Source organism: Lepisosteus platostomus, chromosome 8 (genome assembly GCF_059453375.1).
Source record: "Lepisosteus platostomus isolate fLepPlt1 chromosome 8, fLepPlt1.hap1, whole genome shotgun sequence".
Classification (NCBI taxonomy): Eukaryota; Metazoa; Chordata; class Actinopteri; order Semionotiformes; family Lepisosteidae; genus Lepisosteus; species Lepisosteus platostomus.
In genome coordinates, this window is record NC_142618.1 from 46,726,901 (window position 1) to 46,754,462 (window position 27,562).

Below are 27,562 nucleotides of genomic sequence, written 5' to 3' on the forward strand. Positions count from 1 at the left end.
TTGATTAACAATTACAATTATAATATGAAGCACACAGAAATTTCAGGTTTGACCCACAGACTGCACAGGATGTAAAGTCATGTATTATTTGTGTGAAGATCTCTCACAAAACGAGCATGTAGAAATCAGGAGTGATGGACATCAGTGTGTGCTGCAATTTTCTGTTAAGTCTAATTCCTCATAAAATGCAAAACATCATAAATTGTATTAAATACTATTGTATTTGACTTGTATTCTTCAGTATGCTTTATTCTTAAAAGTTAACTTCTAGAAAATAAATAATGATTCAATAGATTAAGCATGAAAATAATGCTTACATGTACAATGTATAGGCTGTGCTCTTCAAACATACAAGATAAAGCTACTATTGTTGATTTTAAATAAAGGGTCTAATTTCCACAAATTGTATTCCAATAACTGCTGAAAATGCACAAAACATGTTTCTGTCAGAAGGTTATACTGCTAACAGAAGATGTTAAGCCAGGAATTTGTTTACAGGGTCTCACTACCATGCAGGCTGACGATATTCTTCCCTGTCTGTTTTAGTGTGAGAAAAGGTTGACGCAGCATTAGAAAACTTCTAAAAAGCTCTCATAAGGGTTTTGAGATGTACTGTTCAAACAAAATGTGACTTAATTTCAGTAACAAACTGGGTTTCCTACTTCCACCTTGCTCTAAATATATTTAATAACTGTCCCAAGAGCCTAGGAGCATCCTTGGTTTAGGTAGTTAGGTATTAACCTTCATCCTACTGGCATTGTGCATAAGAGCAGTTTCTGTAATTTACTCAGAATTAAAAATACAAAAATAAATTAGAATTGTGTTTTTGTCAAAAAAATTAAGTTAAAGTTAATTTGTGAAATTGTCCATTATGCTTATAGGTCTCTTGAATGTTACTTCCCACTGTGAAATAAATATTCCCTATGGTCACACACGCCCATGTGGGCATGTTAAGGACATGTAATATCTTACTTGCTTCTCTTTATAAGAAAAACAAAGTCCTGTGGTGTACTCACACATGCAGAGGAGGGACTGGAGAAGGGTCATATATGTAGCGTCCCTGAGCATGCCGGTCATCAATGGGAACAGGAGGGTGAAAAGCTGGAAAAAACTGAGGATGAGCTAAAAGAAAGAAAAGGAAAGTAGAATTTAGACAATTATCCTCCCATCTTCTAACTCCTTTATTCAATACATTGTCACAGAGCCTATCCCAGAAAGCAACGGCAACGGGTGGCTACACAAACACACACACACTCACCCCAGGGCCAGAAGCCAATTAACCTACCAGTATGTCTTTGGACTGTGGGAGGAAACCAGAGCACCCAGAGTAAACCCACAAGGACACAGAAAGAACATACAAACTCCACGCAGATAGAACTTCAGGTCTGAAATCAAACTCAGGGCCCCAGTGTTAGGAGGCAGCAATGTTAATCACTTTGCCACTGTGCGCCCCCCCTGTCCCATAGGAATTATTCACATCAAAAATACTCTTGCATATATAGAGCCCTGTCTCTATTTGTTTTCATGAAACACCAAAAAGATAAAAACATATTTTCAATATTTGTAAAATAGAATCAAACGGAATGAAAAAAGCAGTGGCCAACACCACAATGAAAAAAAAAAAACACAATGCTGCCGCTGAGGAGCTTCTTTGAGTACAGTATGTGAAGAATGATCACGACTAAAATAAAAATGTTCATCTTCTTCTTATTACTTTCCAGTTCCCACTCTCTACCTCTATCGATCAGAGAAAAAACAAATGGATTTGTTCAGTTTAAACACTGAAAACAATATTAATTAAAGGACATCCCGTGACAAACCAGTAACATATTTACCCTTTTGTATTCAAACATTGTATACAAACATGAACATGTTCTTATAAATATGTCTGAATACTACAGTACAGGGCCTTGCTGCAGAATGAGTATTTAGCATGCCTGTCAGCACTTGGTATTTCCTGGTGCCACTAACAGCATGGCCTGTTTTCAGCTTCTTTGTGCTTTTTTGGCGATTTGTTTTGTTTTTCAAGCCCTCTCTCTAGAAATGAGTCAATGCAGGACTGTTCATTCATGATGATTATTCCAAGCATTACAATAGAAAGCTATTACTCTAGACCTCATTCTGAGAATTACCATACACATGGACATTGATATTAGAAGATTCTACAATGTCTGAACTGGAATTTGTACACAGTATCAAAACTTAACTTGATCTGATTCAGATTCTCCACAGTATTCTCCACAGTATTTTGGCATCAGGCAATATCAACATGTTTTTACATGAGCAAAACTATTGCTCTTGCCATTATTTACTTTCTTGGCACAATGACTTCTTATTACAGTATGTATCCGAAGAAAGTTTGATAACTAAAAATATTTTGGAAATTACAAAGTGTTCGGGCAAGCCCATACTAGATAATGAACAGGGGAGATGCTGTGGGGAACACAAAACAGAACTGATATAGTGCTTTTCAGCCCTGATTTACATCCAGGGGATACTTTGGCAAAATTGTGAAAAGTTGTGAATGACATCATGGATCTAAAAACCAAAGGTTAATGTAATAATGTCCTTTAAGCAGATGCATCAGTCAAAGTCAAAGTCTACTGAATCTTTATATAATTTGTCATAATATGTTATCAATTTAGATCTTTTTGCAAGTAACATTTTTCGGTAGAAGATATGCAGATTGAGATGGCCAGCGAAAAACATTTATTTTGTATTCAGTTAACCATTTCTTTGTCTGTTTGGATTGTTTCTTTGCTTTGTTGTTTCTTGGTGCATGTCGGGAGTTTCTGAATCCCACTGTCATAATAAGGGTGCCATGACTCATAAATGCAAAACAATCCCAAAACATGACAGACCTCCCCCATATTTCACAGTAAGTACGACTGTTTTCGTAACATGAGCTTCACCTTTTTAACATCAAACATAATGCTAATGTGCACGTTCAGAAATTCGATTTTTCTTTCATCTAAACATAAGACGGTTATAATTTTCTATCAAGTGTATTTTGGCAAAGTAGAGACGTCTCTTTTTGGAGTTTGGACTCAGAAGAGGCTACTCAGTCATGAGAGCCACATTCATGATGACAAGAGGCATCTTCTAGCACTTTGTATCCTGAAGATGCCAGAGTGCATCGCAGATCTCCAACTGTTGCGTTTGGACTTATGGTAGATGCAGCTTTTTTGGGATTCTTTTATAGCCATCCCTCAAATCATGGAGGTCAATAAACATTGCTGCCACCTTTACCAGGATGATGCATGTTTCTTTGTGTCTTCTGTGTGTCACATCCTTCCGTACCCCAGGGAAACCTTTGGAGGCGGTGATATACAGTGTTTCTGGAGGCGTCTACTGCACTTCTAATATGCAGAATGTTGACTTGTTCTTGTTGAACTTTGTTGAGTGGTGTACTTAGAAGTGTGAATAAATGTGACCCTTGTTTTGTCTGGAATTTAATTTTGCTCCGAATCCAACTTTGCTCCATGCCACGCAGTAAAGATAACAGTTTAACATTCTTAGAACTGTTTTAATCAAGAGATATTTCCAATCCATAATTCATTTTGTTATATGATGATTAGTGTTTCTTTCTTATAGGTAATAATTTGTATGCAGCAAATAAAAGCTTTTGACTCAGCAATGGAACGAGAGAAAAAAACTACAAAAATAAATATTTTATAACTATAGTAATCAACCTGATTTGCAATGGGAACCCACACTCAACTCCTCTTTTAATGAATAAATTAGATTATCAGCTAGACCACACAGTACTAGTGTTTGAAATCATCATTTTAATCACCCTCCCCTTTCAAAAATGTTTTTCCAAAATAAATATGTGATCAATTTAAATGAGACAAAGGTATTTTGAAAATAAAGACTGTTAAAACTGAAATTAAATACAAAATTAGATTTGCATAGAACATTTATGTTTATTTTCTTACTTCAGCAGAAAATGTCAAAGAACACTCAGTATATGATTGATTGCCACTTTAAGTGTATGTTTACTCTTTTTGTAGTTAATACACATTGTTGCATTCTTTATTTGAAGGAAACATATTTAATAACTTCACAATGTTTCTACTCACTGTGCTCAGAGATAATTATTCAGCTGTGTGTAGTTCTTAAGATTGGTTTCTTTATCCTAATCTTTCAAAATCTTCCTCATTGTTTCTTTACCACAGAATGCACAACAAGCTCTGAATGCAACTGTGTCTTCTCTTCCAAAGATAGTACTCGAGTGGGTATAAGGAATAAGGAAATCCCTGGCATGACAATTTCCTTAGGTTGAGAAAAAAGCTATAGATTTCAAGATGTCGCATCTCAGTACAACAAATTCCTAGGGCTGATATATAAACCAGCCTGTAAGCTATGGTAGTCAACACGAAAATTAAAGAAAGGTGATTTAACTGACTTGTGGTGAGTGATACTGGGAACAGTACAGGTATAGCCATCCCTTGTTGTGTGATAGTTATAATACCTACATTTATACCTTTATTCTCAAGTTATTTCTTAAATCACTAAATGTTATTCAATGTTCAGCCAAGGTAATTATTAAACATTTGACAGGCAATTAAGTTGATATTAAATACTATGAAATAATCTCAGAGTCACATTTAGTCTTAAATATCAAGAGCTAATATTCATTGGCAAAAATGTGTCCAATTATATTTATGAATACTTACATCCAGGTTCTTATGCTCAACACAAATCTTAGTTAAACTTAAACGTTCATTTCATCTTCAACTCATGTTTATTTATGAAAACGTGCTTAATAAAAAAAGAGTATTAATTTTAAAAACAAATTATCATTCACCGTTTTGTGTTTGAAAATAATCCTAAACAAATGTGTTATGAAACTCCTCCATGGCAAGTGAATTTTAAATATTTCCAGGTTCAGTTCCTGCTCAGACTCAGCTGTGGTGTGAAAACAAGGCGGAGAAGAACAAGTCTTTCTTGAGTGTTGCAGACTGTAAGCCCACAGAAATGATGGCAGTTCATCACTAGAGAAACGACATGTTTTCAAAGCCTGCATATCTAGGTTCTCCTGTAATTACCCATCCTTCCAGTTTATTATTTACACGTGAACAATACATCTGCTGGACATCATAACTCAGGGATCAGTGTAATAAGTTACCAGTACAACGCCGTCTCCTGTTGTAACCTCTGACAAAATGCAGCATGATGACTTTTCCAAAGTCAGGCTAAATCTGCTGAAGCAGAACAAAGTGCCACTAAACCTGGGTACCTACTATTTATCATACAGTTTCCTGACTGATGGCTCCACAAACCAGCTGCTAAGTGCTGTGTACTCTACTGTCAGCAAACTAACATGCTAAATGGGAGACAGAGAGAGTAATGTGCACCAGTGGCAGAATGAATTGGACTGAAGGAATTAACATTAGTGCAAAAATGAACTGGATGGTTGCAGTAGCTTCTGTATTGTATATAAAACTCCACACAGGTTGTAATTTTTCCTTCCATTTTGCATTTTGGAAGAGATATGGTAAAAATGATCTCACACATCACAAGCTTCTCTCTCATCTATGTACTGTAACTCCTGAAAAAAGCACTCTAGCAAAGCAGAGTAGTGTATTGTGCAAATCCACCCTGTGAATTTCTGTTAAATTTTGATGAACGCAGACAGTTTATTTTTGTGCTCTGATATATCGACAAAAAAAACAAACATCCATTTGAATATCAAAACATTTTCAGCCAACAGCTATTTTGTGGTGGACAGCAGTATCGAAGTGTGTTGTGTGGAGGAGCATCATGAAGGAGAAGCACAGGAATAGCTTTTCATTCCTTTCTCATCATTTCAAGGAATTGAAGAAAATGTTGACCTTTCTGGCAGTTCACTTCAACCTATAAGCGATTCCCCCAAAATACATTACAATGGAGAATCCAGCTGCTTAAAATGCAAAATTAGTCATTGTACAGTGGAAATCAGAATGTTAAAATTTTTCTCTTCTGGCTTTGAACAACTCACTAGCTCACATGCAACGCTCATTGGAAAGGCCCAAGACAGACGTAATGCACTGATGTTTACTGTCAGCAAAGTTAAAAAAGAAATTACATAAAACCATATTGCATCTGTCAGTACTGAATCTACAGCAGACTGCCTTATAATTAAATGGTATTACGGTTTGTTTACAATCCTGATCACTTTGCGGGCAGACATGGTGAAATATTACGCAACGTCTGCCTTTTGGTGTATTATATTAACTCATCATACTTTAAGGGGGTAAAGGTAGTGATTCCCATTCATTCGGTCAGTTTTAGTTTAGTTTGAATGTCAAGGTTTCATTTGTTTCATTGTAACCCACCTTATAGCATACTGTATGTTTGGCTCTTTGAGCCTTCTGGAGAGTTGCAACTGGGAATGGAGACACATGACATGGGGGGCGGTTTAGTCTATTCTGCACCAGCTAACAGGGGGAACAAGAAGTTCGGCTGCATACCTACACTGCTACTCACCCTTTCCAAGAAGATGACCAATGGCAAGTGGTACAGAGGAAAAAATATAAGTTTTATCATATAACTAATATTAAGTATTTCTAGCGCCTAGAGTTCCTTGGTTTTCAAAATTTCCATTCAACAGGTAGTCTGGTCACCTTGTGCCCTGACAGCATCAGTAGCCTCCCTATGACTGTGCTATTGCCTCCAGCAAGTCTGAAGCAGAATCGACTATTGCCTTAAGAGATTCAGAAAGAGACGCAGCTATCGTCTTAAGCCAGCCATAAACAGACTGAGCAAATTACCTTCAGTGAGTATGAAAGTAAATCAGGTATTACTTTTAGTGATAACTCTGATTAGGCTGCCACTGAGGCATTTTAAACCATCTTCTGAAGGTCTCTAGTGCCACATCTCCCCAGAGCTATAGCCAAACTGCAACACTATATATTGACCATACAAAGTAAATAATTTTATGTCAACAGTTTTTGGATTTTGTTATTCTGATCCTCATACTGATACCAGCATACTACCAAATTAAGTATATTTTTATGTATACAGTATATAGTACAGTATATTTCTGGCATGTACAGCAACACCCTGAATTTAATTTATACTTTAAGGGCTCAAACATTTCATTATTGTTTTGCCTGCAAATAGTTTTATGTTTATAGCATTTGATAAGTCAAATAGTTTAAATTTTAAAAAGTTTTTTTAAAAGACACCCAAGCGTCAACTTTGATATTATAGTATTTTTAAAAAATGTTCTCCTCCTATGTCTTGCACTGGTGTCTAGTCCAGGCAGGGAGTCACATGGTCTTTTATCTGTTTAACAGCATAGAAACCAGGATAAGCTCTAACACGATGAGTCGATGTGGCCCAGATATGGAAATTACTTATAGCTTCTTTTGTGTATGATTGTCTACTGAATACCCAATTATATGACATTCCATCCCTAGATTATACTGCAGATCTAAGAGATCCTAAAGCTACAGAACAGTAAAATAAAGAAAAGGGATAACTAAATTAAACCATCGGTTGTTTATGCTATATTAAATACAAACACAAAGCTGATACATATTCAAACACTGAAATAAAAACAGGAGAAAATGAAAGGAAAGACATTAAAATTTCAAATACAATACTGGGCAAATCCAAACTCTTGGCCTGTGGCCAAAGGAAATGGTGTTAGTGGACATTTAACAGATCATGACTTCAGCTCACCACTTCTACAGAATTAACATAAGAATGCCCTCGCTACAGTTTAATCTTCCCTAAGATGTTTAACTAATTAATCTCAAACTATAAGTAACTTGGAACTCTGTTTCAAGTCTCTCCAGAAAAATACATACCCAATGAAGTACAAGAAAAAAAAATAAGCAGGGAGGAGAAAAGTAGAAGTGGAAATGTATTTAAGGTGAAGGAAGTATTCTAAAATCACCTGCAAATGAGATGAATGGCTTCTGTTCTTTCTTGCAGCCTTATTTACACAGCTTCTTAACTGTTTTTCCCAGTGGCACACAGCAGCCAGGCAGCTTTCGTTTGGTTTTCAGAAGAACCGATAAGAACAGCTTATTTGAACTACTCTGAAGTTTACTTTAGAATCTTGTCTAAATAGACTCTGCCACCTATTTCAAACAAACAGTTCACTTCATTAGAAAGGCAAACAGTTCTGCAGCAGAATACTACCACTTGAGGAGAATTAAACAAAGCTGAGGGAAAAGCACTACCCTGGGAAGACACATCCAGTTCTTGTGGCAAGGCATGCTAGTGATGTAGAACGGCACTTCAAAAGATTTTTTTTTCTTCCCTTTTATTCATCCTCTACTCTTAAAATGCTTCCGGAATGCAAAGACAGAACCATACAGAGCTGCCCCACTCGGAAATCTGCAAACGCAGACTCTAGGAGATGGTAATTGCCCCGAAAATACATACTGTATACACATGCTCACACAAACTTAAAGACATACAGACTAAACACATAAATGGAGCTCTTAACTGAAGTTCAGGAGGAATGATAATCAAGTCGCTTTCACCCCAGCTGTTTTGAATCATAAACATTGTATGTTTATGGAAATGTACTGCAAATTCCCGAAAGTTATATAAATGAAGAATTCCTTTATCTCGTATTCAATCAAATTAATCAATTAACAATATAGAAAATAAAGGAATAAATGTTTATGAGCAAGTGCATTCAGTGGATTATGTGAAAAACTGAAGGGGCAACATGCAGTTATACAGGCTTAGTGTAATGGTGAGGGGAGTAAATTTACAGGTTCTGGTGGAGCTGTGTGGAGTCCTGTAAGACTGGTGTGAAATAAATATGTATGGATTGATGTATGTCATGTTATATTATTTTTTAATGTAACTTTCACCTGTGCTGTTTGTATATTTTTGTAAGTTTCTGTGTGTGTAAAACATAGCTGCTTTGACGCAAGACAAAGTTCTGAGAAATCAGACGATGAAGTGGATTACAAGTAAACATATCTTTTATTTGAACCCTTCCTCCACTGCATTTTCACCTTTGCAGTTCCCCATAATTAACTCCTGTGTATGGGGATCCTAGGCTTCTCATCCTATGGCCATATGCACTCTGTAAACAAGCTCATATGCACCTAATTCTTGGGTGTCGTTTTTCCTCATGAACTACAGGTTATTGCATGTAAGACAAGAGACCCATTGTCTCCTACAGATCCCCTACATTACACTAGAGGATTACAATACAATGGCACTTGTTTTGTTTAGCGGGTCTGGATTTTCCTTCACTGTAAAACGCTGCATCATTAAGTTGACGTTTCTTTTGATAAATCTTGCATACGAGTCTGGCTGAAGCCTTAAGCCATAAGAGTATATTAATAACTATACTATATGAATATATAATACATTAATGATTAATTTGTGTTTGCGTTTCTAAAACCTGTGACAATAAGAAAAGGATGGTAATTTTTTCTCTATAAAATGCATTAGTTATATTTCTGGGTAAGTTTATTACAGAAGGTAAGGAGGCACCTAAGTTTCCCACATTGACATGGGTTTAAAATAAGTTACTTTGCTTGCTAAAGTTACGTAGATAACTCTCAGCATCTGGATTACAGTGATGTAAAATGGTGAATTTGAAACCCATCCATTCCTTTTGGCAAAGTGCTCATTTTAGCAACACAGGATATGATTTTCCAAGAGTGATATGTGGTTAAAAAACGTAAAACGCCTTACTTACAGTGTATAAAAGTTAGTTTAATTGAATAATGATATATTCACAAAATCCATACATTTTTTGGAGTCATACATAGTATTTCCATTGCACATTATATTATCTCTCTCAGTTTGGTGGAAATAAATGGGAGTGAAGGCAACAATTTCTAAAAAAACATAAAATGAATAAGTCTTTGGGGGGGAGATGACTTCTGAGAATTAGGGTGATAAAAAGGATTCCACTGCTTTGAGAAACATGAGCTCACAACAAAGGTAACGGATAACAGTAATGAGATATGCATCACATTTCATACGCTCTGCTGTGATTCCAATCGTAATGCAGTGAAATAACATTTTCCAAGTTTCCAAGTACTGTATGTATTGTAGCTCCACCCCGATGCAAAAGATAGTGCCTTTAAATGCAACAGGTTCTGAAAACTATTGTCTCATTCTGACACAAATTCTACAAACACATTTATTACATAGAAATCAAAGTCTGCAATATGAAGTGCAAAAACAAATGGTATTTTATGGCCAATAATAAGTTTTTAAGTTGAAAAATAATTAAAAGGCAATCAACCAGATCAATTAAAGTATTCATGGGAAATAGTTTGAATTCAAATTGATTTTTCTCACAGTGGAAAATAAAAAGCAACAAATATGATCCCAGGTTTTCTTTGTTAGTGTGTTATTTCCATTTCAACTTTTTTTCTGCAAAATGTCTTGGATTTGTTTTGCAATCATTACTGGTATACTACCACACTTCACAGATAAAGACAAGTAATCCTGTGCTGTTCTCATTTGCTAGTAAAAAAGAACAGTAAAACAACCATTTCTAGTCATGCAAGAGTGTTCAAGAATGTGAGTTTGTTTGTTTTTTAAATCCATTTTTAATGGGACTGAAATTTTCACAAACCCAGCATTAGCCCGCAGTATTCCCAATGTGGGTCTTCACAAATGGAAAATAAGGTTTGATTTTTTTAACTGTAAAAAATGAACATGATTTACAAAACAAAGAATTCACCCTAAGCTGGCTGTGCTGGTAACTATGTAATGGTTCAGCTGTAAGGTTTCTGTTTCTTGAACCCAAGTCAGCTTCAGATGTTGATTGAGAAAACTACAAAACGAAATGGAAATAACAGATTCCTCAGAAAACTCACAAATTGTGATTTACGGGTACTTTAGATTCCATAAAATCATTCACCCACTTTCTCATTTCTTTGATCTGACAAGCAGCTGTTTGTTTTCTACTTGTTTGCAAATCTCTTGTGTAACCTGCAATACACTCTGAACAAAACTTCTCTTTTCTTTCAGCAGTTTTAATTTGTTGTTACAATGGAAAGCAGAGAATCTTCATGTCCCATACTATACATCTGACAGAAAAGGGAATAGCATGGGAGTAAAACATTCAAAACCCAAAATATTAATTAGAAATCTAAAGATTTGCTTCTGGAAACTGGTGAGAGAAGGCCCATTTTCCATAACTGTACGAACAAAGCCGGAGAGTTTTCAGTTTACTTGAATAATGCTCTCTGTGTAATCTATCACATGTACTAATTTGCCGTCTAAAAATCAGTTTTGGCTGCAAAAGCTTATTTTGCAGGGAAACCTTAAGGAGACAAGTGGGAAAGAATTCTTTAAAAAAATCTTTGTTGACATAGAATCAAGACATTCCAGCTAAACACTAAGTATAGGGATTAAGATGAGCATGCAGGGCATAATGTTTTTTGTCAAAGATCTTAGGTATGTCCTCATACAAAAGTTCGAAAAGCTACATTATAGAAACTGCATTAAAAATAAAAAATATGTGGACTAATTACATAAGAACCATATTTTAAAAAAACTACAATCATGAATTGGTATGTGGCACTTCAATGTGCCAAGCACCATCATAGGTTCAGCATCAATTGTTTTAAACCTTCTGATTTTTTTAATGAACCTGCGGAGCTATGCTTAATCACTATATTCATCCTTCTTCTCCTTTTAATACATAGGTCATTAACACATGATTACAAACGATCTTAATGAAAGGGTAATTAAAGACAAACTTTGACCAGGCTCATTAATTTTAATTAAACAAATACAGAGTTTAAGAAAATGCAGCTAATGGTATCTTTACAAAGGAGTTATGCAGCAATGTTAATAAAAAAGAAGGATAATTGCATTGGTTTTTATTGCATGCTTTAATGATTTGAGGGAGGAAATTAAGCTTAAAGCAGGAAATTCCATTCTACTGTCAGACCGTTTAAAACAGAACACATCCTTTCACAAAAGAACGTAAGACTTTTCTATTGATTAGACAAGAACAAGTGTACTGTAAGTGAGCCCAAATACTAAAACTAGAAGGATGACATGTAACATGTGCCATTAGGTCAAGTACCAGAAACTTCCTAGGCTCTCAATAACCTAGATTTCATTTTCTAAATAAAAAATATTACTTTAATAAAATAATATTTGATGGCAATTATTAAAAAAAAACAATTAATTGTAATTGTTTTAACTTTTTATCCTATGTGTTTGATAGAATGCTTTGTGTTTGATAGAATGTTTAATAGAATGCATGTTAACCTGCACTCCAAGCACAAAAAACTCTTAAACTTTAAATGTTTATGAGCTTTGAATTCTGGTATCTAAAAGTGCATAACAGTGACGTCTGATTCCAAAGTTTCCAATTGTTGTGTTTAAAACAAATACTGTCATACTGCAATATGTTATATAAAAACATCTATTTCTTTTTATCTCAATTGGGCATTGTTCATTCACAAATAGGAAAATACCACTCAAACAGTGCAAGACTGGCATGTGAAAGTTATTCCTCGAATCATAATTCTAAAAGGTAATAAGAGCTGGAGCACTGAGAGTCACTTCTACATTATACTGTAAATCAAATTCAGCACCCAGTTCTGACGAATCCAAGCACACTATGAAGAATGTGTAATTGAACATTTGGTAAAAGGCAGCTTTTCATTTTCTAGTGTTAAACTGGTAAACCAAAATACAAGGCTACAGTTATTTCGAAAAGTGCAGTGCAATGAACAAAAAAAGATCAAGGTCTCTGTGCTTGCTGTTCATAACTTGGAACAAATGATGCTACCAGGCTAATACTGCCAAAATTTATTGCAACACTCTTTTAAACTGTATGATCTCATAGTTTAAAGATGTTAATTTACACTGCTGTTTTAGATGAATGTGATGAATGGGAATCTGGTGTTTATTTAAAGAACTTTCTAAAGAAATTGAAGTGATACCTTCCTGTGTGACTTGCCACTTCAGATTCTTTTCAGATTCAAGCTCTGCACTATACAAAAACATGTCATCTAGTGCATGAGAATATTAAATATAACAACGTCTTCAGTTTTTGCCCAACAACACACATTTAACTACTTAAAAATTCAAACCATCACAGGCAAAATGCAATCTGGAAGTGTGCTTCACAGTTCGGAAACAGTATTACTGAAAACAGAAAATAATGGCAAGATTACTCTTAACATATTTCTTGAAAATTGTAAGGAATTAATGCCCATATGCTGTGTGATGTATTCATTGGTCTGAGCATAGGCTTTTATGTAAATAACACAACAGCCTACTAAAATCAGTAGATATTTGGACTTTTAAACGCTTGCTTAATTAAATATTAGGATGCTCTACTATTAATGGAAAAATTATCCTTAGCAAAATTAGCATGAGGTATAAAACCCTGCAACAAATTGTTTTCTGTGGACAAATTGCAGATTAGGACTATTTTCCATTTGTTCAATAATTTTCCATCTCATACTAAATATTGTAAAAGAAAGTACACCCTCTGTAAAGGCCACAAGATATTTTGCCCTATGACTTAACCATATAACACAATCATTCATCACTGTACAACACGCTGGCTGAGCCTGAATTTCCCTTCCTTATAAATCAATACAATCCTCTTTCCTGTCCATTGTCTGAAATTTAAGTTTATGGTTTATGGCTCAAAGAAAAAGTAATGGCAGAGGAAATGCTTGCCAGTGTGCTGCCATACGACAAGGGGCAGGGAGATGAAAAGGACAGATTGTGCCTGCCACAGTGTCACCAGGCTCACCAGTTTGTCACGTAACCTGAAACAGGCAACCTGAGCCAAACATACAGTACATTGCAAAAACACAATGAATAGATAACTGTTCTCCTTAAATATGAAATATAGTTATATTTAAAGCTCTCTCTCAGTTTAAATAAAATCGTTCCCTCCTTGGTTTAGAAAAGGCTGTAAAAATGCAAATAATGCTATTGTTTTCATCTGCAAAGCATACTTGCTTTTGTTAATGCAGAAGAAACATCACAACTTTAAAAATTCATTTTCACAAAAATATTCCCAAAAGCGGTAACCAGACTTTCAATTTAGAAGTCTGAAGTACAGATGGAAGCTAGGCACACCAGGACAAGTTTTGACACAGTACACACAAGTGCATTGTTTTCCAATAAACATCGGAATGATGTTGAAAGGGGTGATGGGGGAGAGGTTGAAGCTATTTACACTGGCAGCTCAGTTGCCTGATTACAAATAGAAGCTCAGCATCTGTAAGAAATTTATAAAGTGGGCTCGCGTTTAACAAATTGTTACCCAAGCAAATTGCACACAGTTAGGTCTTTGTTTAATCGGGAAATATGCATGGTCTTTGATTGTATGTTCTTTTTTCACCCCTAATGGTTGTGAGTGAAGGTTATTTCTTTTGGTCTGTGGGGAAAAGCAATCTATCTAATACATTTTCTGAATTATTCCAGATTGAGCTAAGCTGAACATGAGAACAAAGCACTACTTCCAGAGCACAGAGGCTGTTGGAACTCCCAACTGGGAAGATTTACAGAGAGATTTAATATGAAAAAAACACTGCAGAAAATTGCACTGGTTCTTGCTCGAAAAAAAAATGAAATAAAACAAAAACCTTCAAACACAATAATTTACCTCTGGTGTTTTGTCCTTGTGTCTCCAAATCAATTTGAATGCAATTAGAAAATTGCTTACCCAGCCCAAATGTATGCAAAACATAACAAAGTATACATTTTCAGTTTGCTTTGTGCTATGTTTTATTTTAATCTCCTCTTCGGCCTTTTTCGTTTTTAATGGCAATAAAGAACAAGAGGGATTGTTCATCCAAACTTTTTGTGGAGATAGTGCTGTGTTGTTTATTTGATTGATCCCTATACTTTATTTTAAGTGCCTTGACCACAATGCATCCAAACTATTATTCTATGTCCAAGGATGCAAAATCAAAATTAAACGTCTTCAAAGAGGATTTTATCCTACAAGAAATACTGTTCGCCCTTTTCATGTAATCAGCCCAATACCATGTTCTTACTAATAACGTTTATACTGGTACTAAAGGTAAGACCTAAATATGCAATTGGTTTCTTACACATTTTTCTTCAAGGGTTTTCTTCAGCGTTGTTTTTGAGACCACTGTGTGAAAGTAACAGTATTTGACTTAATGACTCAATGGACATCAAACGATACACTGACTTCCTAAAAAGACATAGAGATATGTAATGTGTTGCAAGTTCCACTAGGTGCAAGGCTACAAGGAACAGTTTGCCTGCATAAAATAAATAGTAATATCAACTTCCAGTTATTAATTTGATCAACATAATTTTGAAGCAATACCTCTTACAGTATGTGACAACAACTTCAGGCACTTACGGCCAATGCATAAATTTAACCAATAACATTTAAACCATTTAAACAGTGTGACATACGTGCCCTGAAAATAAATTCCATTTTAAAATCAGTTAGTCTCCGAGAAAATGCTATTTAATTTATGCTATTCAACAGTTTCCAGGAAATAGCTATTGCACTTGCATTTCAGTTAAATTTACTCCAATAAGTGATTTGAACACTTGTACTGCCAGTTGCACTTTCAACACAAAAAACTATTGCCATACATAGAGCTAACTACTGTTAATATAAAAGACTTGTCATATTGAAGACACTGTGGAGCAGTGTGGTAAACACCTGTCATGAGTACCCGTACATTCTTGCCGTATGGATAAACAGCTGACATCATTTAACACATAGTATTATAACTTTCATTAATAAAAAATACCCCCAGTTCCTTCATTGTAATTACAATAGCTATGCCAAAAACTAAAAATAACATAGTGCTTGTATATGCAATCATTAATAATTAATAATTAAAGTTCACCCGTTGGAGGAAGAGTTCTAAATTCCTGTGTGAGACATGAATCAAACCACAGCAGTGGTTCACAACATTCCTGTCTGAAAGGTAGGCAGTGTTTCTTGGTATGTATGTGCGTGCAGCTGCTAATACTTTTCAGAAAGTAAATCTACCAGTTACGTGTCCACTGCTACTTTTCAATCAAAACTTCCAATATGCGTAGCTGTGAGCAGAACTCTATGTTCACAGCAAGACACCCAGGCTTTTCCACACAGCTAAGCCCGGTGTCAGTGAAATACAAGTGTGCATTAGCCGACGAAATACACCAGGTGTAGAGTGTGATCAGGGAGCCTTTCCAGTCCAGCGGCCTTTGTTGTTCAACAGTGCCTGACCGCAAATGGAGATATTGACTCTAACCTGCTGATACACTAAGAACAGCAGCCTCAGAACTGAACAGCAAAGCCTAATAGAGCTCTATAACATACTGAAAGCTCCCCAAAAAGTTGCATTTTTCAATACAACATTAGCAAAGCTAGGGAGGCAGGTGTGAAATGTACCGCATTTGTACTATATGCTGGCTAAACACATTTAGACAGTCAGATACAGTACATCCCCAAAATAATGGGTTAGCTTTCAAATTCTACACCTGTCATCAGTTTGAGTTCCAAGACATAACAAAATATATTTGCTAACTCATTAAGCACATTCACGTAAATAAATATTAATATTATTTCTGGTAGATGTTTATGATTTTAATCGTTTGTTTTTCCTGAAGCCTCTTTGCTTTTGTATTACAGTAAAAGAACTGCCGTGGCTCAGTGAAGAAAAGAAGCTTTTTTCTTTGCTTCGTAAATTCAAAATCAGCAGTTCGCAAAACGAAAAAAAAAATGACCACCCGTTTCAGTAAAATAAAAGTCAAAACTTTATTGCCCAGTTAAAATCCTGTTTTGTTTCTTGCATTTTCGTAAAAAAAACCTTGAATGTCAGGACAGCCATTGTCTACAAAATATTCTGTAAGCACAAACTGTAATCCTTTTTCACAGCTTACTGTCAAGTTCAGTTACAATTACATAGAACACGTTGGAGAAACTGTGGGCATGAAAAAAGTCACGGCAAAGAGAAATAAAGAGAAGAAAGAGAGAGAAGGAGAACCAGAAGTAGTGTCATATTATTTCACGCAGGTGGTACCAAGGTCCCTTGGCCAGACCAACAGACAAAACCATCCCATGTAAACCTTAAAGAGGATTAATCCTCGAGGACCACTGTAATGAGACCTTAAAAGGCTCAACAGTCGCAGCCAGTGATTGAGGAAACAGTAGTCTGCTCCCCAAAGTCTCCTCTAGCTGAGCTACATCAAAGCGAGCTGGGAGCAGATAGCAGGATTCTACAGGAATCCCTTATCTCAGCGCGAGCGGATGCTTCTCCTCTGATTGTCTTGAACTGCCACCTGTCCCAGGCATCTTTGAAGGCAACGCTAAGCCTGTGATGGATCTGACCTCCTTGAGCTCAGATTCTTTTATGTCTTTCTTCATTTTCTGGTCTGTTACATTCTGCCTCTCTGGTGCAGCCTGCTACAAGGCACACAGGGGATCTCTGATACATCAGGATGTTTTACACTCACAATAGAAGACAACCCAACTCCAAAGAACATTTAATTATGAACATTCTTCAGCCGCCTCTTGTAAACAATATGTACTAATAAATCCGGGAGTGGAAAGCAGAGGTGCTAATCCTTTGGTAATCCAAGGGAATTCAGATCACACTACAAGCAGCAAATAAAATTAAACAGACGCAGGCATGAAATAAGCAATCTGTTCATACGTGCTTATTAAAAAGAAAATGGCAAGAAAAAGCACAATAAGCCAAGCAGGGAAAACTGGCATTTTGTTTTTCCTCATACACAAACTTTTACAATTCTTTTGAAAGAAATATGCAAAGCTCTTCACTTCAAAGTGTTACTGGAGTAGCACATGTATTTAAAGGACTGAAAAAAAAGTAAACTATCATATTTAAAATGATTTGTCTGTTTTTGATTTCTTTAACGAGACAAAATGGTACAAATGCAACTGGACAAATATTACAGCATTTTATATTTCCATAAGCAAACTATTGCTAGAAAAAAAATCTAACCACCCTTTCAATAAATAGACACATATATACCTGATCTGATGTGTTCAAACTTTGTAAATTGCTGCTCACACCTATAGAAAAAGTGTTTTTATAAGTTAGCAGAAAGCCATTTTGCATTTTACAGGATCTTCTCTAATAGGCAGTTTAAAACAGGATGATCCGATTATACATGGTGCTAAAACAACAAAAAGACTAATTTTGCATACTAGACAATATTTTGTTTTTCATAAAAGGAAGTAGATGGAAGAAATTCGTTTTCATAGCCTGAAGCATGCCCCTGGCATTGCAGTGCCAGTCACGATTAATGCCGCTTTTCTGTTCATTCTTTAAAGCCAATATTTAGACAATCACATGTCATCCAAAGATATTTCATAAAGACAGCCTTTTTCTGGAAGATAATACTTCTTTTTTGTGATATTTTGTAAGAAAAGACATAGTGATTCATCTCTGTGCAGTAAAGAAACTTTGGCTAAATATAAACCTTTTTATAAATGTTTAAGTCCTTTATATGCCAGTTACATTTTGTTAGGAAAGGACAGCACAGTGCCTTGGCAACTAACACTGCCACCTTACATTTCTTGGGTCTTGGGTTTAATTCTTATTTCTGGACTGGAGTTTACACCTTCTTCCTGTGTTTCCATGGCTTCTGTTTTTGCTGGGTGTTCCAGTTTCCTCCACATTCTCAAAACACTGCCTAGGTTAATTTGTGTCTAAAAATTCCCTGTGTGTGTTTCCTGTGAAAGGTATCCCATCCACGGATATCTGGATATTGGGATATTGCCCCCTGTGATTCCAAGAAAGGATCATAGCTACCACATTCCTTGCCAGGAAAAAAACAGCTTTCTGGTAATGGATGTATTAATTAACTATTAAAGTGTTGGCAATTATGAATATTAACATATATTCAGAAATTAGCTGTGTAAAAATGTCATCCTTGAAAGCTAAAATGATCAGGCCTTAAGAAAACAAAAGCCATGTTGAAGAAACCTACAAAAATTGCTTTATGATATTAAAAAGGGTTAGTAGAATTTATCCCCAGACAAGACATAGATGGATGTTAGACCAGGCAACATGTAAGTATAATTAAGCATAAATAATGTAATAAAACGTAATAATGCAGGATCACTGTAGGACAGAACATGTGCAATTGGTGTTTTATAAATGATTCCATTGTTACTTATCTGACATTTAGTTTTACAAAAAATGTCAGGTTTAACTTATACACAAAATGTTTTTTATTTTACCATATGTCCTCCAAACAGCTGCTTTGTATCACTTGTGAATTATTACACATGGGGGACTCTTGATAGGTTTTGAAGACTCCACTCTGAAGAAAAGGTCTTAAAATTGATTTGCTTGTTTTTTTAAATTTTATTTTGGCATTCACCAAGGCTATTCCTGGCAAAGCTGTACCCTTAACTGATTTTTTGTAGTAAGCCTAATTAAATTCATTTTTCCTTCATTCCACCCGAGCACAGCAAGAGAGTACATCTTCCAAAGAAGTATTTATTTCCCCCAGATGTTAACATTGTTGAGAAAGCAAATTAGGAGAAAATTTTTGAGGCAAACTTTATTACACACTGCCTGAATATGACTTTATCCCTAAAATGTTTTTATTGTTCAGTTACGGTGTAGTTGTAATTCATTTTCAAAATTATTCTTTCAAGACTCGCTCTGCATTATTACCAATCATAATGGGTCTTTTTCTTACATTTACTTAAACTTCAACAACTGTATACACTGGTGCATAGTACCAGACACCCTCTTTAATACTGAATGTCCTCTTAATTTAGAAAACTAGATAAGTAAACCATTTCCCCTGTATCCGTACATTCAAGTTTATGACACAATTCATACTGTATTTTGTACAAGTCTTTTCACTTATAAAAGGAGTTTGAACCGTCTTGCATCTTCCTTTTGTCCTACCAGAGTGCCTTTCTCCCTCAAACACATAATGTCATCAGGCCCTGGCGTTCAGTTCCAGATCTGCTCTCTGCGTGGAGTTTGCATGTTCTCCCCGTGTTCATGTGAGTTTCCTCCCAAAGTCCAAAAGTTAATTGGCTTCTGGGAAAATTGGCCCAGGAGCGAGTGTGTGCGTGTCTGTGTTTGTGTCTGTATGTGCCCTGCAATCGGCTGGCATCCTGGCCAGGGTGTATCCTGCCTTGCACCCCTTGCTTACCGAAATAAGCTCTGACCCCTCTGTGACCCTTAACTGCATGAAGTGGTCAGAAAATGGATGTTCTATAAATTGTAAAAAATGCTTTGGGGAAAAAATAAGTAACTTTAAATAAGTAACCAGGTCACTTCCCATGTGCAGGCACTCGGTCTAAACTCAGGTTAAGGATTATAGTTTGCATATCACTGGCCTTAATCCGAGCTGATGTGTCCAGGAATCCCCAAGTGGCAGCCCTTTTACAGGCAGTTCGCCTGCACCGGGTGAACTCGACTCAGTCAGGGTTCTCTTCAGCTTACTGAGCAACATGGACCCCTGCTGCTTGTCTACTGCGGGTTGCAGTGTTTTCAGAGAGAGTCACTTATTTCTTCACTTGATACTAGCACTGCTATGGCTTCTAGCACAGTGGGACTCACAGTGTGAAAACGAGAGAACAGCTCTCTCAGGGGAAGTTTAGCGTAGCTGTCTCGCCTCTGGAGTTATTGGCAAAAAAAAACAATTCCATATCACTGTGAAAAAATGTAATTGCCAAGTCCAATTTTGAAGAAAAAAAACACTGAAGTGAAATATATACAGTATATAGAAGCTAACAATATAAAAAATATTGCTAAATGCTAAAAAAAAAACTATGAAGAAAATGCAGATATTTTTTCATATTCATATTCATGTCAGAGCTTCCAAATTTAAAGTTCATGGTGCAATTTTGGTCAGTAACTAAATTTCAGATTGTCTGCAAGAAGTTGACAAAAGTTGGTCAAATTGCATCAAACCATTCCTTTGCAATTATTTGCCATGCTATTGCATTATTATTCCTGGTTATATATGGCAGACAACTTTAACCACATATATACAGCTTGTATTATTTTTTATTTTATTTCCATGCTTTAGACTTATTTTATAATATTAGATATACAGTAATACAATGTAAAACATTAAAGACAGGCAGGCTACAGAGACAAAAGTCAAAATGACCTTCTTTAGCCACCATTATTAACAATTTATTGTTCGCATACTGTATTAGCAATTGTGGGACAGCATTTTTTTTAAAACACACTGCTTCACGGTAGGATACTGTATATCTTTAAGCCCAGAGATATATCTGGTTCTCCTTCAGAGTACTGATATATTCTTGTAACACTGTGTACAATACACACAATATTTTAAAGGAATACATGTATTTGAACACGTCTAAATTGATTTACTCGTACAATATGTGAATATTTTCCAGTAATAAACTCATAGTGAATCTATGTTAATATTTTCACTGTTTGAAATATTTGACAGTGCATTAGAAAAGAACTATAGTACCTGTGGAGAAAAGAACTGAATGGCAGAGCTGAATAGTTCCCTTTTGAGAACTGCACAGGTTAACGCAGACAGAAGTTATTTCTTTTTCAAACTCTTCAAAATTAAAACAGGTGTTCAGTACTATCTGTTACACTAATGTCTATCCGTCCTCACTTTATCACACAGCCACTAACTTTGGTGAGGGGCCGGCTCACCAGAGCCTGTTCTGGAAACATAGGGCACAATGCAGGAAACAGCACACAACTGCCTTCCCAACAGGATACCAGTCAATCACAGGGTCGTGGAGAAAGGGCCAATTCAGAATTGCCAATCAAACCTCTTCCTGGAGCACCACACAAAAACCCACACGAACACAGGGACAGCTCAGCAAGTCTGCACAGACAGAAGAGCCTATCTGAACTGAGCCCAGTGTGGTACGTTTAAATAGCTGAGAAAGTGGATATACAGTTCATTTCAAACTATTTTGCTCATATTTAAATAGTTTCAAATATTTATTTTATTTTCAAATAACATTTACTTTGTGATGGGAAATCTTGCAGTATTCAGACTGAGATAATTTGTCTGCTATTTTCCCGACCTCTGCCTGCTGTTTTGGCACTGTCAGATTAGAGGAAAGACAGCCACAGTGTCCTGCTGCCCAATGCTTACCACTGGTCAGACAAGCTACATATCAATGAGTTATTTTATAGGAAAGGGTACATGGAAGAGGCAGGCCAAACACCAGATGATTTAGAGTAATAATGATTCAGTACAGTATGGTAGCAGCAAACAATGATACGTTACTTTGTAATATGTTACGGCTACACTTAAAAACATAAATTGCTTTTTGTTTTCTGTGCTTACATTGAATTCTAGATTATATTAGATTATAATTTAACATTCAGATGCTCTGCAGGATTTAAAGGCATGATGGTAAACGTATTGAAGCCTGTAAAAGATAAATACTTATTTTTTTTGCTATTAATGGATTTTTTTATGGATGTATTCATTCCGGTCATTACATGACTAAGAATGAATATCTTCCTTGAAACTTTAGCATAATCTCCCGACAGAATTCTAAAACACTCTTGTAACATGATTAGAGAAAACCTGGTTAAAGAAAATGTGTAAAACAAAACAATTAGTGGTGTTAATGCAGATCCTCCAACCTATAGTACATGCCACCAGAGGTATTTGATAAACAATTTTAGAAGATGCCAAAAGCTTCATACACTCGCAGTTCTTAGTTGAAACTGGCCCCTTCAGTGCTTTCTCAAATCCTGCTTTCTTATCCCACAGATCTCCTGCATTAGTGTTGTGGTAAGCTGCATATTAACTTTATCCTCTGTTTGAAACTTTTAATCACAATGTTTTAACTAATTCTAAAACTGACTTGGCTTTTTTCCATGACACCTTTGGTGTAAAGTAAAATCATTACAGAAGCTTAGGCTGGGCTCCTGGCAAGACGCTGGAGAACACTAGAAGGAGTGCAGGACTATATTGCAAAGACCGGTGTGCCTGCTCCACTCAAGCACTACATCACAAACCTGACAGCCAGGTGCTAATGGCTCCAGGTGTTGGCATATTAGCTGCATTAAACACTGACAGGAGAAAAGTTAAGAATAATCTGGATTTCGCGGGGAGCTTTGCAGACGCAGCAGTATGCCAAATGGCAGAGCTCACTCACACCTGTGACAAATTTAGGAGCTGAAGCGGAAGGTCACCAAGGTCAAAGCAGCGCTTGAAGGAGCAAAGGTCACTTTATTCGCACCTCAGATTCTCTTTACCTGGCGCCACTGGCTCTTCAAAGGGCCGCAGGCTTTCAGAAACCCAGGCTTTCCAAGTTTTTCTTTTAAAGGGAAAGGAGATACGGTGTCCCTTCTCCCTACTGTACAGATACCAATAATCTAATGCAGCTGTACTCAAAAACAAATCTTAATTTAATAAAGACATTCATTACAATTGTGACCTGAAGCATTTCTCTTAGCACTTGCAGTCCCATTGTGGGCAACAAAGAGAGACCGTATGATAAAGTAATCAGCCTTGATCAGATAGAAAACGAACAAAACTCTGCTTTATTTTTTTCCTAACTGCAGTTTATATTCTACTAGGTGGTTCCAGCCCTGAACTACCTTCAGCATAACACTGTGTAGTGTTCCAAGCTGTTTATCTAATAAATTATTTGACCCAACCTACCGTGGAAAGGATCTTCAATTCTCATTTCAGTCTTCCATTAAAATTGAGATTTCAGAGTCTGGACGATCTCTTATACATTAAGGGTCACAGTATATATTGTTCTATTAAAGAATTCAGACTTTCATCTACAATATGTATAGCATACAAACACGAAGATTATCAATTGCAGCCTAGTACTGTCTTCAGTTTTGGCTCTTTAAATACTAAATTTAGATGAATGAATATTGCATGCTTCCATTCTCTTCAGATTGCCATGTTTTTGAGAACTGTGAAATTAGGATTTTTTTGGCCTTGAACTCCATTTCAAGCTGTGACTTTTTCAATGACCCTGGGCCGAAGTCACTTCACCTCCATTGCACTGGACTGTAAAACCAGAGACATTGGAAAGCAATGAAATGTGGCACCAAAGCTGAGCTGTGCTGGGTATATAATTGACAGTAATGTTTTGGTTGCAAGATTGCTTCTTAAGTCCTCGAGGCCCAATTTGATTTAGTAACTGCTTTATTAAGGATCTCAGACTCCAGACCAGTAGTGCAAAAAGAATACAAAGTAAATACGTGCTGAAATATGGCTAAGGACAGCAGGCCCTCATTATAACACAAGTTAAAAAAAATTCTGTCAGCAAAATTTGCAGCCAATTTAGCAACACTTAACATGCATTCCAGTGTATCCCATCTGCAAAACCTGATCAGAGTGAAACAACACAAAAAATAACCCCGTAACCTAGATGTGTGAACATTCCTGTTTACTGCCAGATGCTTAGTGAAGCAATTAAGAAAGCTTCATCCCGCATACAAAGTTTTCTAGAAATACAAAAAAAAAGAGGGCAAAGCCCAAACATGCTTTAACTAGAATACAGTTTATGGCCTTTAAACGTGCATATATTTTGACGTCTTTGCCTCATGTTGTAAATAAAAAATGAAAGAAAAGTCAGTTTGCAATTCCAGAATAAGACACAGAAGACTGGAAACAATGTGGGTACATGAGAGAAATTATAATATTACTGGCTTATTCTGTGGCTTAACCTGATCAAAGGAAGCAAAGGCCTTTACTCACAACTTCATTCTAATAAAATCCATTTGCTTTAAGCAAAACGTATCCTTTCAATCAGGAGTCAGACAACTAGAGTAAATTAAGTTGGCTAGTCTGAAACTGTACAGCATATCTTAAATTTTCAGTGGTTTAGAATATATACTGCAAGTCTCTTTTGCAGTGTCTTTAATTCTGTATTCTAAAACGTTTTTATTCAATTCTAAAATATATTATTTTATTAATTGTATTTTCCATTTTTGTGTCAATAGATAATATTAGAAAATTAATATAATATTGGTTTAATAATGACACAGTATTCATCTATGCGAAAGTATTAGGTATTGCTGCTTGCCTCGATATTAACTACACCACTAGGTAAACTTAAATCAGTTCTGCAATAATTGAATACTAGTTGTGTAGTCATAATTTCACAAAAAACAGGAACTATTGAACTGATTCTTTATATTCTTTAGTACCAATAAATTTGAATACAACATATGTTTTGAAAGCTTAAAACTGCAATAGAACGTAAAGATGCCAACCAGACCTCTATAATCTAGAAATGCGGAAGGACATGTCTTACCTTTTGTTTAATGAACTTTAAGCTAATCAGAACTGCCCAAAGGTATTTCCTTCTTAATAAACTAGATAGTTTTCTTAAAATTATCTCCAAATGATTCAACTGAAAAGTAAAGGATCGTGAATCAAGGAATCACAGATATTGTAGTTAATTAAATTAGACACCACTCGTTGGGTTTAAGTAGATAGCATGCGAATACTCACGGTAATGAGAGTCCATGTAGCCATTCCTGGGGTCCATAGCAAACAGAGTCCCGCGATAGGGCACAGAGTGATCAGTCAGGTGGGACAGAGAGCCATGCACCTCCTTTTTTACCATTGAGGGCCGCTCCTCTGTAGAAGTCGAGGGCTCCTCGCTGATCTTGCCCATACTCTGCCCTCCAGACGAGGGCTGTAGTGAGATTGCGTTCCTTCTCTCTCTGTGATAAGGCTGCCCTGGACTTTCATCCTCTGCGTGACATTTAAGAAAAAAAAGCAGTCTTAAACAGAGCAATAAAGAACAAAGGCTTAGTTTTCTATAGCTGAGAAGCACAAAATGTTGTTGTTTGAAAAAAAACTTGGCCTCATGATATTGTAGGTAGAGATATTTCTACATAGCAAATCTGATCAGATCAGTCTATATTTAGAGGAAGGAAAAGCAGCTGGATTTTATTAGAGTTCTCTACACTAACAAGGAGCCATCCTGGACTGTATTAACACCTCCTTTTCCACAATTCCCAGGACAATCACTATTAGGTGCTAGAAAAAAATCCAAGGAGGTTCCCCAGGGCTTTCAGATGTGCTAAGAAAACCCAGAAGACACTTATCCCTAGACGGTAAGCGGTGCTTAAATTAACCTTAAGTGGTATAAATAAGAACCTATAACAAAATTATACAAAAAAGTGCAGGTATCACTTTCAGCAGTTCCAGAATTCCAAACAAATGCAGGTAATACCTATTTTTAACAAACCATATTGAAAAGTTGAGAATGCTTTAACAACATCCTAAAACTTGGTATTTCTCAATTTGAGTTTATTTTAAGAACCATGCCTTTTTTCTTCTTACATTTCATCAAATTAAACAGATTATGAGAAGAAAAGAAATTAGAGGGTCCAAGTGGATATGTCATTAAAGTAAAAAAAAAACATTGCTACTTTAATATTATACACAGTTTTGAAGATTACAACTGATGATGCATTTGAATGTTTCCATCCCCATTGTTTGGTGTGGCACGTTGTGATGACACATCTCTCAGTCTGGATTTTTCTTTTTTAAAAAGAGGCCTTTTTTGGTGTTTCACTGTTCACAACAGTCCTAGATTTAATTTGTTCCAAACTGAAAATATTAGCAAGTATAAAGTAACACTGAATCACAGTGTACATTAAGTTGTCTTCAAGTACATTAGTGTCCAGTAAGTTGTCTTCAGGTCTCAAAAGTCTTTGTAATTATTGAAATTAAAGCAGGATTGAGAGGGCATATGGTAATCATTTTCAGTATTTGGTGAATTAAAAGTGAAATTTGGAATTGCAGGCACAGCTTGGGTGATATTTTTGTTACTTTAATTGCTGAATACAATGTATTCATTATATTACACAAAATGTGCTCATGTTAACTAGAAAGTGCACAGAATTGGATGAAACAGTTACCCAAAACAATCAAAGTATAAAATTAAAAAATGTGTATGGCTCAATACAAAAATCTGAATTATACAACTTTAATTAATTCAACTTACAGAACAGTTTCCAGAAATGTAACTCAACTTACATAAGTTGAAGAATGTATCAAATACTGTACCTTTCAATACTACCAATTCACTACTACCATCCCCAAGCAAGCCTAAGAATTATGTAGACAACATATGAACATCCTTGGAAAATGTGTATCATCAACCAATCCACTTCTTCCGGCAACACAAAACCACAGCACATACAGTGTAGCCATTCTTTCGTACAGACTGACCAAGCTTTTAGCAGCAAGACAACAAACCCCCAGATGTGTGATAAGTGAGAAAGACTACTGGTCCACAGAGAGTTGAGAAAACCCACCCTCCCCCTGAAGCAAAGAACCAATTGAGCATAGTTCCCTGGAAAACCATTGTCAAACCAAAGATTCAAAACAGTGATCTCCAGGCCGTATATTAATGTATCTCTTGAAATTTAAGGAGTTCAAATTCCTAAGCCATGTAGAAGCCAATTCAAACTCAATTTTTTGAAAGCTAGATAAAAATATCTGTGCACGTACAGTTAACAAAGTGGTTAAGCCTCATTTGAAAAATAAATAGGCATGCATAAGCTTATGTTCCACATGCATGAATTGCCCTTCCTCTACAGATGCAACTTGAACATTGCCAGAAATATTTCGTGAAGTCTCACGATTTTTACTTTCGCTATTCCAAACTCACAAAAAG

At 36.0% G+C, this 27,562-nt stretch overlaps 1 protein-coding gene across 4 annotated transcripts in view; it reads right to left on the reverse strand.

Annotated features, from left to right (window-relative positions):
* Positions 1-27,562, reverse strand: part of gli3 (GLI family zinc finger 3) — a 162,729-nt gene that overhangs the window by 74,262 nt on the left and 60,905 nt on the right. For all 4 annotated transcript variants that reach the window (XM_088643716.1, XM_088643714.1, XM_088643717.1 and 1 more), the window contains 2 exons: positions 25,381-25,626; positions 1,017-1,122 (listed from right to left, as the gene is read on the reverse strand). In XM_088643716.1, coding sequence (XP_088499842.1) covers positions 1,017-1,122; positions 25,381-25,626 — 352 coding nt within the window. The remainder of the gene's footprint in view (positions 1-1,016; positions 1,123-25,380; positions 25,627-27,562) is intronic.